The sequence below is a fragment of the Taeniopygia guttata genome, chromosome 17 (genome assembly GCF_048771995.1).
Source record: "Taeniopygia guttata chromosome 17, bTaeGut7.mat, whole genome shotgun sequence".
Classification (NCBI taxonomy): domain Eukaryota; kingdom Metazoa; phylum Chordata; class Aves; order Passeriformes; family Estrildidae; genus Taeniopygia; species Taeniopygia guttata.
Window position 1 is genome coordinate 156,457 of NC_133042.1, and position 16,721 is coordinate 173,177.

A 16,721-nucleotide genomic window follows, 5' to 3' on the forward strand; every position below is an offset into this window, starting at 1 on the left:
TTTAAAGGAAAAAGCCAGGTGTTCCAGAAGGAAAGCATATGGTCTCTAGCTAGGAAACAGTATGTAGTTTGTTGTACAGGATCACAAGCTGGACTTTTGAGCCTGGAGCAAATGAAAGTTATGTCTTATTGATGCTCCCAAACTCTGACAACAGATGTTTCACTGCTGTTCCCCTACCTAGCTGCAGCTTCTAGACAGTATTTCTGTGGTGAGTGGTCTTGTATCATGTTACTAAGGGATGCTGCCATACACTTGTTTAGACTATCTAGGTAGGATTAGTGTCTCTTTTTTTTTAATGGATTTTTTGGGTTTTTTTTTTTTTTTTTTTTTTTTGTTGTTGTTGTTGTTTTTTCACTGCTGTAGACTACCTCTTTTGGCCATTTCTGAGTTCTGTAGTAGAACCGGAGAGCTAGAGACTGTCTGTTTAGGTTTGTGTTTCCATCACCAGTCTCCAGAGTGAGGACTTCAGCAGGGTGGTTGCTAAACAACAGCTTCCATAACAGAAAGTAGAGGAACAACAAAACCTTATTCCAAAACATTACTGCATGCACCAAACCTTGTCTTCAGTGTACTTCTCTCCAAAATCTAGAGGAGGTATGTCTTGCAGTTATCCTGGAAGTGAATGATTGCAGAATTTACACCAATGTAAACCAATTAAATTAATTATAGTGAGCAGTTCTAGAAAAGGTTTGATTTTCTATTTCCTGGCAAGTCACTTATTCCTGGAAGGATCAGTATGTCTTTCTCTAGAGCAGCAGTGAGCCATGCTGTAATATAAAGTAGCCTCTACTTTTCTAGATGATGAAGGAGACATTTAAACACTATGTAACATTTTCTACAGTCTCTTGTATTTCATTTTGGAATAATTTTGGATTTTGTCTTGGAATTACTATAACTGAAATGCATAGAAAGCTTCACCCAATGAGCTCAGAACATTCTTGTAGTGGATGAGGCCTGGGTGGGAAGAACAAAAGGAGCAGACTTGCTTTCTTGTTCCTTTTAGAGGCTAGCCCAAGCATGCATGTCATTAAGGATATTATTTAAACCTGTTTTATTTTAAGAAATGTTCACAGGTATTGCTAATAACTACAGAGATGAGGTGTTCCCTGCTGAATGAAACTATCTTTGTATTAGCCACTTTTTCCATGAATATAACAACAGCCCATACACTAGCAAAGGTGGCTGTTGTCCTTACTTTTGATCACTGCACACAGCCAAGGGGTGTAGATGGCATTCTTCGGGGAACCTTCAGACAGGAGCAGTTTGTTCCAGAGTAACACCCCCTGGCATGAATTCATCCTGCTAAACACAGGCATGAATTTTACAAAGCTGAAAATGCTGTGTTTAGCAGGATGGCCTCCTTAGGTTTCAAGAGAAGGAAACTCTCAGTTTAAGGCTTCCCATACTGATCTGAGCTGGCACATTGAATCCCTTGATTTCAGAAATTACCACTTCAGTGGGTGATCTTGATATGGCACTTTCAGTGTTAGGATTGCAAACCCTGAAAATCCAACAACATAACCACCAGCTTCCTGGAACGATGGCAGGATTTTATTTTTTTTTTCAGTAACAGCTTTTTTTCATTGCTTTTTTATGTATGCAAAAATATGTTAGAGATATTTTTTCCTTAAATTGTATTTATACTGTGCTACATAGTATTACTTCTTTATACACAATCTGTCTTCTCAAATAAGCAGAAATCTAACAGCATCTAGGTTGGCAGTGATGACGTAAAGCTCATGGGTAGAACTGGGGACTGAGAAATGTATTAAAGCTGAAACAGAAACATTCATTATGCAATTCATGTAAACTACCAGTTTGGTTTCTATTTCAGGGACATTGCAATCAATTGAATGGTCTCTTGTTCTTTCTGTCAAGAAAACAAGGTGGATTTATAATTGAGAATACAGACTGTTAAAACAATGAAGGTAGGAGATTATATTCTTTTGCAGTTGTTTTTGATAGGATTCCTCTGTACAAAAAAGAAATGAGAAGGTGCTCTCCTCCTTCTAGAAGAAATTCAGAAAGTGGCTCTAGAGACCTGAAGTCCACATCTTAGCTGGCAAAGTAGGTATCACTGTCTCTGAGCTGCCTAAGCTAAATCAAGAGTGAGGTATCATAGCATAGGGATAGCAAGGGATCAGGCAAGGATCATCAAAAAAGGGACTTGGGAGTAGATTAAAACCCCATACCCTAAGATCAAAGCAGAGGCTGAATGGACCCAGTTTGTTATGTTGCAAGGCCTTTGGGTAAGTTGGGGCTACACTGAAGTTGAGGGAAATGCTGGTTTAGAAAAGACGTGACTATGTGCACATGGCTTGCTAGTAAAATTGCATGTTAGAGCTGAGGAACCTTATGCATGAGAGGGAGAAACCCAGCACATTGGAATCATAGGTGAGTGAGTTTGTGGTTTTGAAAAGGTGTATGTCTTGTTCCATAGCCTGCCAGTGCTATAGATCTACTTGTCAGGCCACATATTACATATCACAATGCAGCTGCATGTTGCTTTTGTGATGGGTGGGTAGGTTTAGAAAAGAAGCTGAAAGTTACCTTATTTTGAGCTATCTTCTCTATCTTGAAGCATCTGGGAAACTGAATTTCAATAATTTGTATTTTGAAATGTATGTGTTCTGAAGTTTCCTGCAAAATAGCAACACTGAGGAAAAAAATTGTTTTCAAAATAGAACATCATCTTTTCATAATCATGTTTGTTCTTTGGTAGTGTTGCAAAATGTGGAATATGTCAAGATTATCTGAAGTCAGGATGTTCTTTGATGTAAGATCTTTGTATACTTTCAAGCCCTCTGCAACCTTCACTGGGAAAAGTGAACCTTTTCCCAATGAACCTTCACATGAGGAAAAGCAATTAAGGACATATCGATCTCTGTGCCAATTTCAAAATATACCCTGGGGAGTCTGACCTACTTTGGACTAAGCTTGTTCATTAGCAGTTTCCTCCCTGCTCCCAAAAGTAGTTGCATCGACAAGGACACTGCTGCTTTCCCAGGTGAAAGTGGGGAGACATTAATGTCCGCCAGGCTGGATGGAACCCACAGCTGGTAACACTTAGGGGGATGCATTAGTGCTGGGCAGATATATCACAGCTGCCTTCATAACATACATTCTCAGCCCAACCCAGAGCTGGAACCTGCTAATGGAGTACCTGGAAAAACCCGGGCAAACCTTTTTTATTTATTTTTAGATTTGTCAGGACAGATCTAGCCTGGAGTCCTAGAGAGACTGTAACTATGGGGTAATCTGCAAGGCCTTTGCTTTTTGGAGTAATTTACAAAAGGGAAACAGATGAAGGCAGCAGCTTTTGACTCCAGTTGAAACAAGGTATTGCAGCTGTTTCCACAAAGAGAGCAGAGGCACTGGGGTAGGAGAAGGCTTCTCAGTGCAGGGGGCTGGCTCTACATTACCTCCACCTGCCCCATTGTCCAGACATCAGTCTATTGCAGATGGACAGCACAGGCTGTACAGAGGAGAAAAGAGGTGTACAGCTCCCAGTCACCCTAGAGCTGTCCTGCATGGATCTCTCCCTCCCTAGCACCTGCCAATCCTTTTTCTCTTTCCTTCTGGGAGGCTTCCTCCTGAAGGAAGAAAGGATCTGATCTCATTTTGTCCCAAGAATTGCAACACAGCAGTTGCCACAAGTGAGATGCTTTTTCTCATGTAAAGCAAAACCCAACCTTTAATGCAGCCCATCATGTCACAATTCCTCTGATTATCCTGCAATTTTTCCAGACAGAGAAGGAAAGTACATTTCCCTGCCAGAATTGTTTCTTAGGAATTAAAATAACTGCAACATCTACTGGGTTATTCTTTTATATTATTACATATATGAATAAGAACATGCGTATAAGTGTATATCTGGGTTATATGGGAGATGGTGAATTTAAGTGGCAATCAAATACTTACGTCTCCCTAACCTTCTTCCATTTGCTTAACATTAAACTGTCATGTATCATTGGAACTTGGGCTGTTAGAGGCACGTTATGATAGAAGTGCCTGAGGGGGAGCTGTGTTCTGCATCTGGTATCCTGGGAAAAAATCTCCAATAAATCAGTCTCCTCTGAACTGGGATGTAACAATAAGGAGGAAAAATGTAAGTTTTGCCCTCTACTAAAATTCATAAACTTTACAGGTTATGGGTCTAAAAATAATATGAGGAAGCAGACTGGACCTCTAATAACCTGGCAGAAATGAGCAAAGCACAGGGTGAAAGAAACCAGAAATCCTGCTCACTAGTACAATGAATAGTTGAGGTGGGGGGAAAAAAATCAAACATGTTCTGTCTACCCACCCTTGCCTGAGTTTGAACTCTGTCATTCATGAATCATGCATGCAAAGTGGTGCTGGGATGCCAGGCAGGAAGAGCGCTGTACTGTGAGCCAGGCTCTCAGGAATGTGTAGCCTCTCTCTGCCACTGGCCTCAGCTGACCTTGGGCTTTAGACTCCCAGTGCCTCAGTTTCCCCATCTACACAGTAAGTTCTGTTCTTCATAAAGGGCTACTAGCAGGGAGGATCAGAGGAGCTGTATACACTTAGGTAAATATGGTTTTGCTGGTTTATTTTCTCTAGAAATACAATATGAGAAGGAAAAGGCATCCAAAATTTGCAGAGGACAGAGGTGAGGCAGGCTGGGGCAGCCAGGCAAGAACTTTCCCATCAGATTTTGGAAAGCAACTTATCTGTGAAACAGCTTGAGACTCAGCCAAGCCCCAGACCTGAGAGCAGCCAGTGGGCAAGTACAGAGGTGGAGCTTGCACTGAGGCTGTTTGCTAGATATAAAATGCTTGGATGGGTCAGTACTGACCACAGCTCTCAGGAAGTGGCTGAGGGGAGCTGTGCAGAGAGCGGCACTAGCAATGGAGACAGCAGCCCCAGCTCTTTTGGTACTACTCAGCCTAAGAGTGACTATTTGTGATACTGAGGACACCTGCTCAGGTGAGTAAAGCACAAATCTTACTGCTATCTCACTGAGACAGCCTATTTCATCTCCCCAGATAAGAGAAGGAGGTTGTGAAGGGAGGGGGAGAAGTAGCATATGATTTTTTTTTTTTCTTCTTTGCCTTTTTAAATTCAGCTGCCAGTGGGAGGAGAGTAATGGGGAGGCTGAAGTCTCAGCAGCTGCTTAAGAAAGCTACTGTCTCCAACTAGTGATGTAACATCGTTCCCTCACCAGCGGGGTCTCTAGGAACAGTCTCTGGTGAAGTTCCCCGCCCTGCCACCCCCCCCCCCTCCCCCATTTGGGTTTTTTTTTTCAGTAGGGCCTCAGTGCAGTTACCAAAGGATACAGAGCAATATAAAAGATCAGTCTGGGGATGCTGCGCAGCACAGCATTCTGGCTGTATTCCCCAGGAAGGCCTGGGGCAATTTCAAACAGGCTTGCCATCAGGAAATTCGGAAGAAGTCTTACCCTTACTCTCCACAGATCCATCACTTACTCTGCTATCAATACCCCATTGGGGCACCTCTTAGCTTATGTTTTATTAATTATAGTATATTTGTCATGCATGCAATGTCATATATATCAGCCTCCTCTCACACTGAACTCCCCTGAAGCCAGAGAGATGCAGAGTCTGGCTTCTCTAATATGTGAGATCCTCAATGCCATCTGTCAATCCATATAACACCTCGAAACTTCCATACTCATTGCTTTTGATTACACTGTTCCTCAACTTCAAAGGATTTGGTTTCCTCTCCAAGACATTTCAGAGCCTTAATAATCTTCACAAAAACTGTCTTAATTTCTCAGAGGTGAGAATAGTGGGACTGGGTGATGCTGACCGCCTCGCCATTCTTCAAGGATGTCCAGGGATCCCAGGTGTCTCTGGCCCAAAAGGAGAAGCAGGTCTCCCAGGAACAAAAGGTAAGGCCCCTAAAGCCAGCGACGAGCACCCTGAGACGAGATGGTTTTGTTGCTTTGGATAGGGGAAGCAAGGTGAGGCTGGAGCAGTAGCTGGCCTGGCACTGGCTGCTGTGAGGAACTGGAGAATTGAAGTGGAAACCACCCCAATTAGACATATGCTGGTACACATGGAGTGACCTGTTTCTTCCTTGAGTCCTGTCCTGTCAATCTGATGTGATCTTGGGGTGTGAAGTGTCTCATTTGTTTCTTCTGCAGAAAATAATCCAGTTATTTTTTGGGTCTGTATCCAACAATCTGGGTGGGAGGGAGGCTGAGATGCTCCTGCCTTTTTCTGGGGGAATAGTGTGGGAAATATACTGGCAACCCCTATTCTGGGGTACAAGGGAGGTGGGGGTCCTTCAGAGTTTTCATAGCCAATGCACAGAGAAGGTGAATCACATCAGCTGAGCGAGATGATCCACCACAGTAAAATCCATGGACTGGCTCCACGATGTATCAAAGCTCCTAAGAATTCTGATGTAAACTGCAAATTTAGACTTTGAATGGCAGTACCAGAGTAGTAAGGCTTCAACAGAAAAGAAGGAGTAAGGTAAAAGAGTAAAATAGGTTACAAGTTTGAATCTGATTACCGCAGCTCCTTTGTTTCAGTGAAAGCCAAGGCCCAGTTGTCCAGGTGACTCTCCGCTCTGGTCAGTTTGTAACGTACCCATGAAAAATAAGTCTCTTTGCAGGAGAAATGGGAGACCAGGGATTCCCCGGGAAAGCAGGACCACCTGGTGCAAAAGGTAATGTGTAACATATTCAGCTCTAATCCGTAAATGCCCCCAAGCTTGGGACATGTGCTGGGAGACTGGGTCTTCAGAGATGAACTGCAGGATTGTCCATAGGCTAAGAAATGGTGCTGAAGTAGAATAGGAAAAGCCTGATTTGGGGTGTGGCTCTTGCATGGCGTGAATACTGGAAATAGTGTCCTTGAGTGTCTGAGACCACAACACAGAAGAAGATAACACTCTTCTTGAAATTTCTCACTGACCCTAAAATCAGATTTCTCCTCATTTTCCACTCCTACCCTAACCTGCCTCCAGCATAATAAGCCTGCCCAAATGCCCCCTAGCTCTGAGGAGCTTTGGAGCTCTCTATGGAGCTTCAGCCCAGAGGCCTGATGCAGAGGCACTATGCTGATGCTTGTTCTGCCAATTGACAGGGGCAATTTAAAGAACATACCAATGGAAAGAATGATCTTATTTTACTATGAATATAAAGGCAACAGAGTAAAATAATACATTCAATAAAACTACATGCTTGGCTTTGGCAACAAGCAAAAATTAGCAAGGTAATGCACCTAATCATTACTATACGAGAGAAAGGATAGTCATTTAGAAGGATACATCACCAATTGCCTAAATATTTTAACATCATCCAGTCACTGGGGAGCCCTGTTTCACAGAGGGGACCTGGACAACCCTTCCTGGCAATTGGGAAAATCCTACATGGTGTGTCCATAGGTGAGGTCTCCAGATTTGCCCTGAAAGAGAGTCCAGTGTTTATAGGCCCAAATCAGCTAGTCAAAGTGACTTGATTTTATTTTTAGCTCAGGAATGCCTGGGTCTGATGGCATGCTTCCTGCTTAGCCAGGGCCAGTGCTCAGAGCCCAGGTCTTGGCTGGGAGGGTTTTCCCCTAAAATACCTTACAAACAAGCCTCTCAGTTGGAAAAGCTTCTTAAAATGACACATTTCTTGCAGACAACTACACAAGGTTATAAACAGCTAGCATAAGCATCTCTGTCATCTATTTTTTAGGTAAATAATACTGATGGTGTTAGTCACAAAATATTCACAATCCATCTTGTAAGTCTACTCTGGCTTAGGCCTGCTGCTCAGGCCTAGGCACATCGTTGCTTTCAGCAGCCTCCAGCCTTCAACTCAGTGTGCAGTGCTCACTTGACCAGAAGAACGGGATCAAACAATGGCACAGGACGAGGTTTCCTTTATAATGGGAGGAACCCCTGAAGAGGACAATATCTGTTGAGAAACTGGCATTCTTAGGCTTTCTTAAGATCTTCAGCAGGACATGTACTGCAAATACTGGAAAAGTGTCTCTTCTAAGGAATGCAGCTGCCAGCACAAGGGAACCGTAGGGACTGAGCAGCACTGACTATCAGGGAACACATCCCTTTTTACATGCTGAATATGAAGCTATTTCCTGGCCAAAAGCACCCAGGACTTGAACTGAGATGCCAGCAGGAGATGGACAAAACCACTGAAAAACTCTGACAAACCCTATTGATCAAAATCTCCTAAGTGCCTGACTGTAAACAGAAAGCCCCCACAAAAAGTCACTGAAATGGAACTGTGAATCCCCCATACATTCCAAGAGATGGAGCAGCAGTTCTCTCTCCTCTGTATCCTGCTCTTCTTGAGAGATACTGCTGATCAAGAGAGCAGCCAGGCTGAGGCAGCAGCACCAACTGGGACACTCAGCCAAGCACTGTAGCTTTGCACCTCTTGACAGCCTCTCCTGTACATTTGAGACATATTGAGGGGTTGGAGCAGTCATTTGTCGAGGCACAGTAATGCATTTGCATTGGATAGTCCATGATGAGCATTTTCCTCTTGTATTTTGTAGGAGCAGCTGGAGAGCCTGGCTTCCCAGGACTGAAAGGTAAAGCATGCTGTGCTGGATTTATTATGTGAGCTACTTTGTAAACTTCCACCCTGTGCTGTTCTCCTACAACACAACAGATGAGAGCAGCTATAGAGACTGGATGGGGCTGTTTGCTGACAGTTATACCTCATCAGCTGATGGTGCCGCCTGGCACCATCAGCTGCAGAAGCCACAAGGCTGAGGGACCAGCCAGATTTGGGCAGAGTCTTAATATTCTCATGCTATGGCAAAATGCAGAGGCTCAAATGAAATTCAGTTGCTGCTAGTGCCAGAGGAACATGTGTCTACCAGCACTAGCAACAAGGTATTAGGAAACATGGTTTTTTTCCCTTGTGCCATCTTGCATGTGAGGGCCACAAGCACCCACCACTGAGCATCATCTGCACTGTGGCATCCCTCTCTGGAGTTTGGCTGGCAATCATTGGGTCCAACACTACTGGTCTGGCAGATGGTTCTAGTGCTCCAGTTGTCACTGCTGCTCCCAAACCACTAGCTGAAGCCCTGTGCCAGCAGCAGCTATTTTCCTGATGGGATTTGTAACTCTGCCTTTCCAAGGTGCATTGCTTCCTTCTTCCCACACTCACCCACTCACCATTTGGACCTCTAAGCCCTAAAACAGATGCCAGCAGGAAATAGATCATGCCAGGTCCAACAGGCCAAGAGAGGCAAAGCTGCTGCTCCTTGTGCATAGATAGATAGATAGAGATATAATATATAATATATATTTTTTAATATATATAATATAATATAATATAATATAATATAATATAATATAATATAATATAATATAATATAATATAATATAATATAATATAATATAATATAATATAATATAATATAATATAATATAATATAATATAATATAATATAATATAATATAATATAATATAATATAATATAATATAAAATATATTTTTTAATGTATTTATTTATATTTATAGTGCACCCCCAGTGGCCACCCCATGTACCTCCTGGTCAACCTGGAGAGCTCTTCCCAGTGTCTGAAGCAACTGGGTGTCAATCCTGTAGTTTACAGGGGTTTGTGACTTGGCTTCCCATGTACCTCTCTATGCTTTCCTGGGTCTGTGCAGATAGGCTGGTGGGTCTCCTGTGGTGGGCCTGGTAGCAGCCAGGACCGCTTATACTGAGCAACTCTTCCTGCCTGTTTTCTCTATGCCTTTCATTTGCTTGGTGCAGATGGGCCAAGCACTTCCTCTAACATAACAGCTCTCCAGTGCAGCAGGATTTGTCTTGACAAATCTCAAGTACTGGGAAGGGGAGTTCTGGGTGTGGAAAGTGGAGAGCAATTGATGGTGTTGTTTGTCCAACAGGAACAAAAGGAGAGCCTGGATTTCCAGAAATATGGAGTAAGTTTCTTCCTAATTCTTCACGACACTGGTCAGCTTTGCAGAGTGGATGGTGGTGGACTACCTGCACCAGAAATCAGGACAGGATAGGAACAGAAAGAGTGACACTGAATAATAGAATAAGGAGATATCACTGTTATCTTTGGTTCTCACAGACACATGCATCTTCTGTGGGTCTACTCTGTACTCCAGCCATGCTGTGAAAGTCAGGTTCTCTGAGCACTACTTAAATGTCCTCTCCTCTGTGTGCCCTCGAGGAGGTGTATCTGAATTTTTCAGACTTGGTGTCCTGATTTCTAAGATGAAACCACTACAAACACCTGAATAGACACGTGGTTACTTCAAAGGCTGTTATACTCCTGCACTTGCAGTGACACCTTTAGTACTTGCAGAGTGCATGTGTGCAACTTATTCATTAGAAGAGAAGAAGAAAAACAAAAGAAACAATTTTCAGTTGCTCCCTCTGTCTCCATGAGCTAAAGTTCGAGGAGAGCTACAACCTCCTCTGACTGCAAATGGGTGCTGTAGGGCCACAATAAAGGCTCAGACAGATCAAAGCTGCTGTAACACCTGACAGACTGGCATGCCACTGAACTTGTTCCTTGCTGCCCCAGGCACTTCTCTGGGCATGTAAAAGATTTGACTAATAGGAAGGAAAAGGAAAGGGCCAAGTCCAGGACCATCTCCCTGCTAGGGAGGTCACAAGACAGCCTGGTACAGCTGTGTATCCATGTATCACACACAGCACACTGGGACACCTGCAACACCAGCTAGCACACTGAGCACCAGACAACCACCTCTCTGATCATCCCCCCAGGCTTTCCCGACAACAGCTATAGGTTGGGATGTCTGATAGGGACCATTCAGTCTCCTGTGAATCTGAAGTTCTGTCAGCAGGTATGGTTTTGGGGAGGAAAAAAAGTATATATAAGATGTATATATGTGTATACATACATACATACATATATATATATGTATGTATATATATAAAAATGTACATATTCAAAAGCACTGTTTGTCTTGGGGAGACCTCAGTGTGGCCTTCAAGTACTTAGGGGGTGCTTATAAAAAAGCTGGCAGGTGATTTTTTTTGTATGGGCAGTGATGGGACGCTGGGGAATGATTTACAGCTAAAAGAGGAGAGATTTAGATTAGATATTAGGAGATGAATCTTTACTCAGAAGCTGGTAAGAGCCTGGCATGGGTTGGCCAGAGAAGCTGTGGCTGCCCATCCCTGGAAATGTCCAAGGCCAGGTTTGGATGGGACTTGGAGCAACCTGGTCTAGTGGAAGGTGTCCCTGCCCATGGCAGGGGATGCAATGAGATGAGCATTAATGTTCCTTCCAACCCAAACCGTGGGTATTTCTATGATTCAATCCATAGAGCATGAGCTGAACACTGTTCACTGCATCACAGGGAGCTGCCCTGTGTCACTAGCTCCTTTGCTGTGAACTACCTACATACTCTCTGTGCCCTGCATACATTCTGGAGCTGGGGCAAATTTCTGGATCATGAGTTTGTTGTCTTTTTAAGAACTGCTCCATCATCCAGACTCCCAAAAGTCATTGCAGATGAGAGGAGTCTCAGCACCTTAGACCATCTTTCTTAGAAGATGCCCATCTCCCCTGCAACATATGAGCCCAGAAGACATGGCAGGGTTTGGCTCCCAGCAGATCTATATTAGGATTCTGCAGTACAAAGAGCCAACTGGGTGCTGAAGGGCTCAAAGGCTCAAGGCTGATGTGCTTCTGTGATCAGTAAACACATTATAACTCTTTCCACTTGATCTCTTTGATTTGCACAGAACCGGGGAACTGCCAAGAACTGTTGGCCAAAGGGAAGATTTTGAGTGGCTGGTACACAATCTACCCCCAAGACTGCAATGCCACCACTGTCTTCTGCGACATGGACACAGATGGTGGGGGATGGATTGTGAGTAGGATGAGAAAAGGGAGGTTTACATGTTCCTACAGAGATTCTTGTTAAGGCTGCAAAGGATGGCTCAAAAATAGAACACACAGCCAAGGTTCACATCTCTAAGCCTGAGTGAATCCTTCTGGATACAGGGGATTCCCCCAAGACTTGTCTCTGAAAGCAGGCTGAGTGCAACACACCCTGCTTAAATCAGCAAATCATTTCCTCCTCATTTCCAAGGGCATATGGAGGAGATCATTGAGTGAGGCATTATTGTGGGGTTTGCTCCCCAGACACCCACAAGAGTGTCCTGATGCAGGGGAAGCATTTACCATGGAGGACATGTCCCCCAGGCACTGTGGATGCTTTTGCATGAGGGATGGGCTGGTGGGTCTGAGGGTCTCTTTCAGGTTTTTCAGAGGCGCTGGGATGGGTCAGTGAACTTCTTGCGAGATTGGGATTCATACAAACGAGGCTTTGGCAACCAGCTGACGGAGTTCTGGATGGGGAATGACAACATCCACTTCCTCACCTCTCTGGGTAAGGTCTACCTCTCTCCCGGGCTGGAGCCATGAGAGTCCATCTCCTATACCCACATTGGGTCATTACAGACCGCTGAGTTTCTCATATTCATCTGAGGACCCCACTAATCCCAAACAGGATGCAGGCTCTTTGAAGCCTATTGCATACAGGAAATTGCACTCTAAAAAAAAAAAAAAAAACCAAAAAAAACCCACAAAAAAAAACAACAGAAAAAAAAAAAACTAGAAGTCAGGGAAGAGAATGAGTTGGCTGCATGATCTATCCTAGAGACAGGCCAACACATATTCTTCCTACTTGGACTGTTTGTGATGGCATCATCTGGTCCACAAACAGCCTTGGAGTTGCAGCTGTGTGCAGAACTCCTGCTCATGACCACCCAATATCATATCTGAAAATGTGTTCTCTAGAAAACCATCAAAGGTAAAGAGACTCTGTGGGAATTTTAAATAAATCAAAATCTCTCAAGTAATGGCAGCTCCTCTCAAGTTAGCTCACAACATCTTAAACACTCCGCCGTGAAATCCAATGGCGTACCCACCATCCTCCCTGCACCACTGCTGTCCATCTTCTCTTCTAGGGCCCTGTGAACTCCGTGTTGATCTGAGAGACTTTGAGAACAACTGCTATTTTGCCAAGTATGCTTCATTCAGAGTGTTAGGAGAGTCAGAGAAATACAGACTGGTTCTAGGAGACTTCCTTGGTGGAAACGCTGGTAAGTTTGAGGCAGCTCACTGGAAAAGTCTGTTTCCTAGAGCATTTCAGAAGTGTTCAGCTTCTATGCAGAGATGTATAATGCATACTTCTTGTATCAGCTACATTTTGAGTCAATTTTTTAAAACTGGCCATGGTACCTCAGGTACTGAGTGACCTCTGGGTACAGGGATGGAGGGGGACACCCATCACCCAAAGAAATGTGACTCAGAGCATCACCTTCAAATTCAACCCTATGGTTTAATAGCAAATGAGCCTGGTCCTGAGCAGCACCCAATCCAACTGACCTTCCCAACAGTTCTGCATCAGCCAGGTCAAGGTCTGCTTTTGATTACATTGGCAGGAGACATTTGCCCAGGAGGTCTGGCATTTCCAGGGCTGGGGTGCTGTTCAATACTTGCAGCATCAGCACTCAATCATCTTAATATCCGATTTTTAATTTTTTTTTTTTTAAGTAAACCAATCTTCTTCAAAATTCAATATCCATCATTCAAGAATGAGTGAAATGAACACCAGAGAGAGCAGTGCTCTGGGTTTTTATGGCTTTGCACACTGCAACCCTGTCTGATAATTCAGACCTCAGCATATCTGCAGAGAACCTGAGCATTGCAGGAGAAGTGACATCTGTGTAGCTGTGAAAAGAATCTGGCCCACTTGATTCACAGGCATAGATAAATTCTCCATGTGTTTTAGCAGAGCTCAGGATGCTTTTGTCCAAGACAAGAAGGAAACAGGGGCAACCTGGGCAAGAGAGGAGCAGGATTTATACAACCTGCCTTGCACCTGACAAGGGCCACTGGTGCCCAGAAGGAGTGCACAGAAACATCGATGTGTCCTGTTTGTGATCCCTACTGCAGTAACTGTGAATGTGTGCTCTCTGCAGGAGACTCTTTATCGTACCACAGGGATATGCCATTTTCAACAACAGATCAGGACAATGACATGAGTTCCTTTAACTGTGCCACAGAATACAAAGGAGCGTGGTGGTACAATGACTGCCATTACTCCAACCTGAATGGGATGTACTGGATGGGTGTGCATGGGAGCTACGCTGATGGCATCAATTGGAAGACAGGCAAAGAATACCACTACTCCTATAAGCAAACGGAATTGAAGTTCAGGCCAGTTTAACATGGTGACAGGGTGCCTGACTAGATCCAAGAGGTGCCACTCACCCACCAACAGAAGACGCAAAACAATATTGTCTGGGGATAAAAATGCACCAGAAAGGACATTACAGGTTGTGCCTTCTGCCTAGGGCAGGATTTTTGAAGCCAGAAGATATTGGTGCTGGTTTGAGCTCCTGTAAGAACCAGACCCTGACCCTCTCTCACCCCGACTACCTTCAGCAGCCCCACTAATGCAGACTGAGCCCAAGCACCATTTTCTGAAAAGTGCATTACCTTGATTTAAAGACCAGGTGATGGGTGGGGCCAGCGTACCTCAGTAAAGCTCTCTGATATTATTACCCTACCGTATAATCCATGTATATGAAGACTCCAATATGCATGCAGCCTCTTTCTGTTAGACCCAAGAGCCACACCCGAAAGGCACTGAATTCCTGATCTGTCCCACCCTCCCTGCAGGCTGGGATGGAGCCACAACATAGAACAGCATGGAAAAGACTGAGCTTCTAGTACAGCACTGTCAGCACTACCAGTTTCCCCTTTCCTTCCCCACGTGTTCCAAGACCTCAGGTGAGATCCCAGCTCCTGGAACCACAGCAGAGTTGCTCAGCACTTCCCACCAGGACACAGCTTCAGCTGGGCTCAGAGCCAGCTTTGGCCATTCTTCCAGAGCATGTTTCTAGATCTCATTAGCTGCTGTGGACCAAGAGCTGTATGCAAAATAGTCTGTTCAGCAGCATGTGTGGTACCAAGACACTACAGCAGTTACAAGTCAAGTGTGTGGTCATCGTGTACAGTGCCAGCACCTTCCACTTCATCTTGTTTCCAGTAGCGTTTGAGGGTGGGCTATCTGCTTGGGGGTGGACACAATTCATCCTGTTCATGTATTGTATTTGACTATTAGGAGAACTAGGTCTCTTCTTCCTGATATAAAATTTCGATAGCCAAACTCAATTTTATTTCTGTGTCTTTTATTTTAAAGAAAGCAAGTAAGCAGCACTGGATGGCTGGGGAGTCACCATTCCACTAATGGCACTCACCACTTACAAGTTCAGCAAATTATATATACTGTTTTTAAGCCTACAAAGCATTTTCCAATGTGTTTGGTTAGTCCAGATCAGCAAATATCAATAAGCTGGGATCAGCAATTTCATAATCTTTCCAGGTGGCCGTTGGCTTCCTGTCCTTCTTGTGGTTGTCTGGAGGGAGGCCTTACACTGGTGTCTGCTACATTATTTTGTCAAGTTCATCAAGCTTTTTATTATACATAAGCATTTTAGTTGCTTTGTTGCAATATTCCTTTAGCTTTACTACAACTTCCTCTATTTTATTCCAAGCATCAGTCATTTTGCTGCCTCATCTCTTTACTATACTTCTATTTGGCTATTTGGTCAGAAAATTTCAATTGCTGATTCCATTGCCAATTGACACAATTGCATTTTTCACAAAAGCATTTTTCACATTCCTGCACTTGTGCTGCTGTACTCCTCACCACAGTTGACTGAGGGTTGGCATCTCCTGACTCACTATGCCCTGTCTCTGTTTACTTCTTTTCAGTTACACAAGAAAGAGTGTGTCTGAGCAGAGAAGCTTTTGCACACTGAAAGCCCCATAGTTACTTTTCCCTCTTCAGGAGCTCCATCTTGTTTTTCTCCTACTCCCATTAAGATTCACATGCCTTCACCAGGAGCAAAGTCCCAGAGCATTCAGCTATATCTCACCCATCAGCTGCTGATGCTGTCTTCCAGGAGTAGCTTCTCAGAGGTCCAAGGTACTACCAGAGACTTCTCTGCAGGTGCTGACATACTCAGCTATAAACTAGCTAAAAGTGCTAAAGCCCCTTTTTCTGCTCATCTCTAGCTTCTCCTCTTACTACACAGAAACCTTCAATTGTTACATTGTGCTCATGGCCATCCTGTTCCCCCTTCCCCGGGACCCTGTGACTGATCAAGATAACCCTGTACCCCTCCTTCCTGCCCCAACAGGGTTGGCAGAGAGCCAGGGAAGCCCACCCTGTCCAAAGTCTATATAAACCCCTGACAATTCCTGTTCATCCTCTTTTGCCCCTCTCTCCACAAGGACATCACAGAATAAAGAGAGCTGAACCAACATATATTGGGGTAAGAGCCTCTTTTAGAAATCTTTGCCATCTCCTGATATTCCTCCCCTCAAAGCCTCGGCTCTTTGGGCTAGCCTGATAATTCAGGGGGCTGAGAGGGAGGGGAAGGTCATTCAATGTTTAAATTTTGCTTGTAAAGGACACTGATGAGACTTAAACAGACTACTTACTACACAGAAATAAAAAAAAAAAACTATTAGTAGATAAAATACAGTGCATGATAAAGGTACCTATTACATCTAGTGAAGAAATAGTATAGATTAAGATACAATGTAATTTACCACTAAATGGATGATGGACTACACATCAAATTCTTCCTCTCAATTCCCAGGAAAGTAACCACGGAATTTGATTCCAAACTCCAGGGAGAAGTCCCTACATGTTTCCAGGGGGTATGTAG

General features: G+C 43.9%; 1 protein-coding gene across 3 annotated transcripts; it reads left to right on the top strand.

Moving 5' to 3' along the window:
• The first annotated feature begins 508 nt into the window (after nucleotides 1-508).
• Nucleotides 509-15,156, top strand: LOC100229165 (ficolin-1). 3 transcript variants are annotated; one of them, XM_030286728.4, is made up of 10 exons: nucleotides 509-594; nucleotides 1,835-1,928; nucleotides 5,762-5,875; nucleotides 6,596-6,660; nucleotides 8,502-8,537; nucleotides 9,872-9,907; nucleotides 11,712-11,839; nucleotides 12,232-12,361; nucleotides 12,942-13,076; nucleotides 13,959-15,156. In XM_030286728.4, exons 3-10 carry the CDS (start codon nucleotides 5,814-5,816, stop codon nucleotides 14,204-14,206), a joined length of 840 nt encoding a protein of 279 aa, XP_030142588.4. In that variant the 5' UTR covers nucleotides 509-594; nucleotides 1,835-1,928; nucleotides 5,762-5,813; the 3' UTR covers nucleotides 14,207-15,156. The 3 variants fall into 3 exon arrangements, with proteins under 3 accessions (XP_030142588.4, XP_030142584.4, XP_030142587.4); XM_030286724.4 differs by lacking the exons at nucleotides 509-594; nucleotides 1,835-1,928 and adding an exon at nucleotides 1,947-4,950 and having other exon boundaries at nucleotides 6,607-6,660; XM_030286727.4 differs by lacking the exons at nucleotides 509-594; nucleotides 1,835-1,928 and adding an exon at nucleotides 1,948-4,950.
• The last annotated feature ends 1,565 nt before the right edge of the window (nucleotides 15,157-16,721 follow it).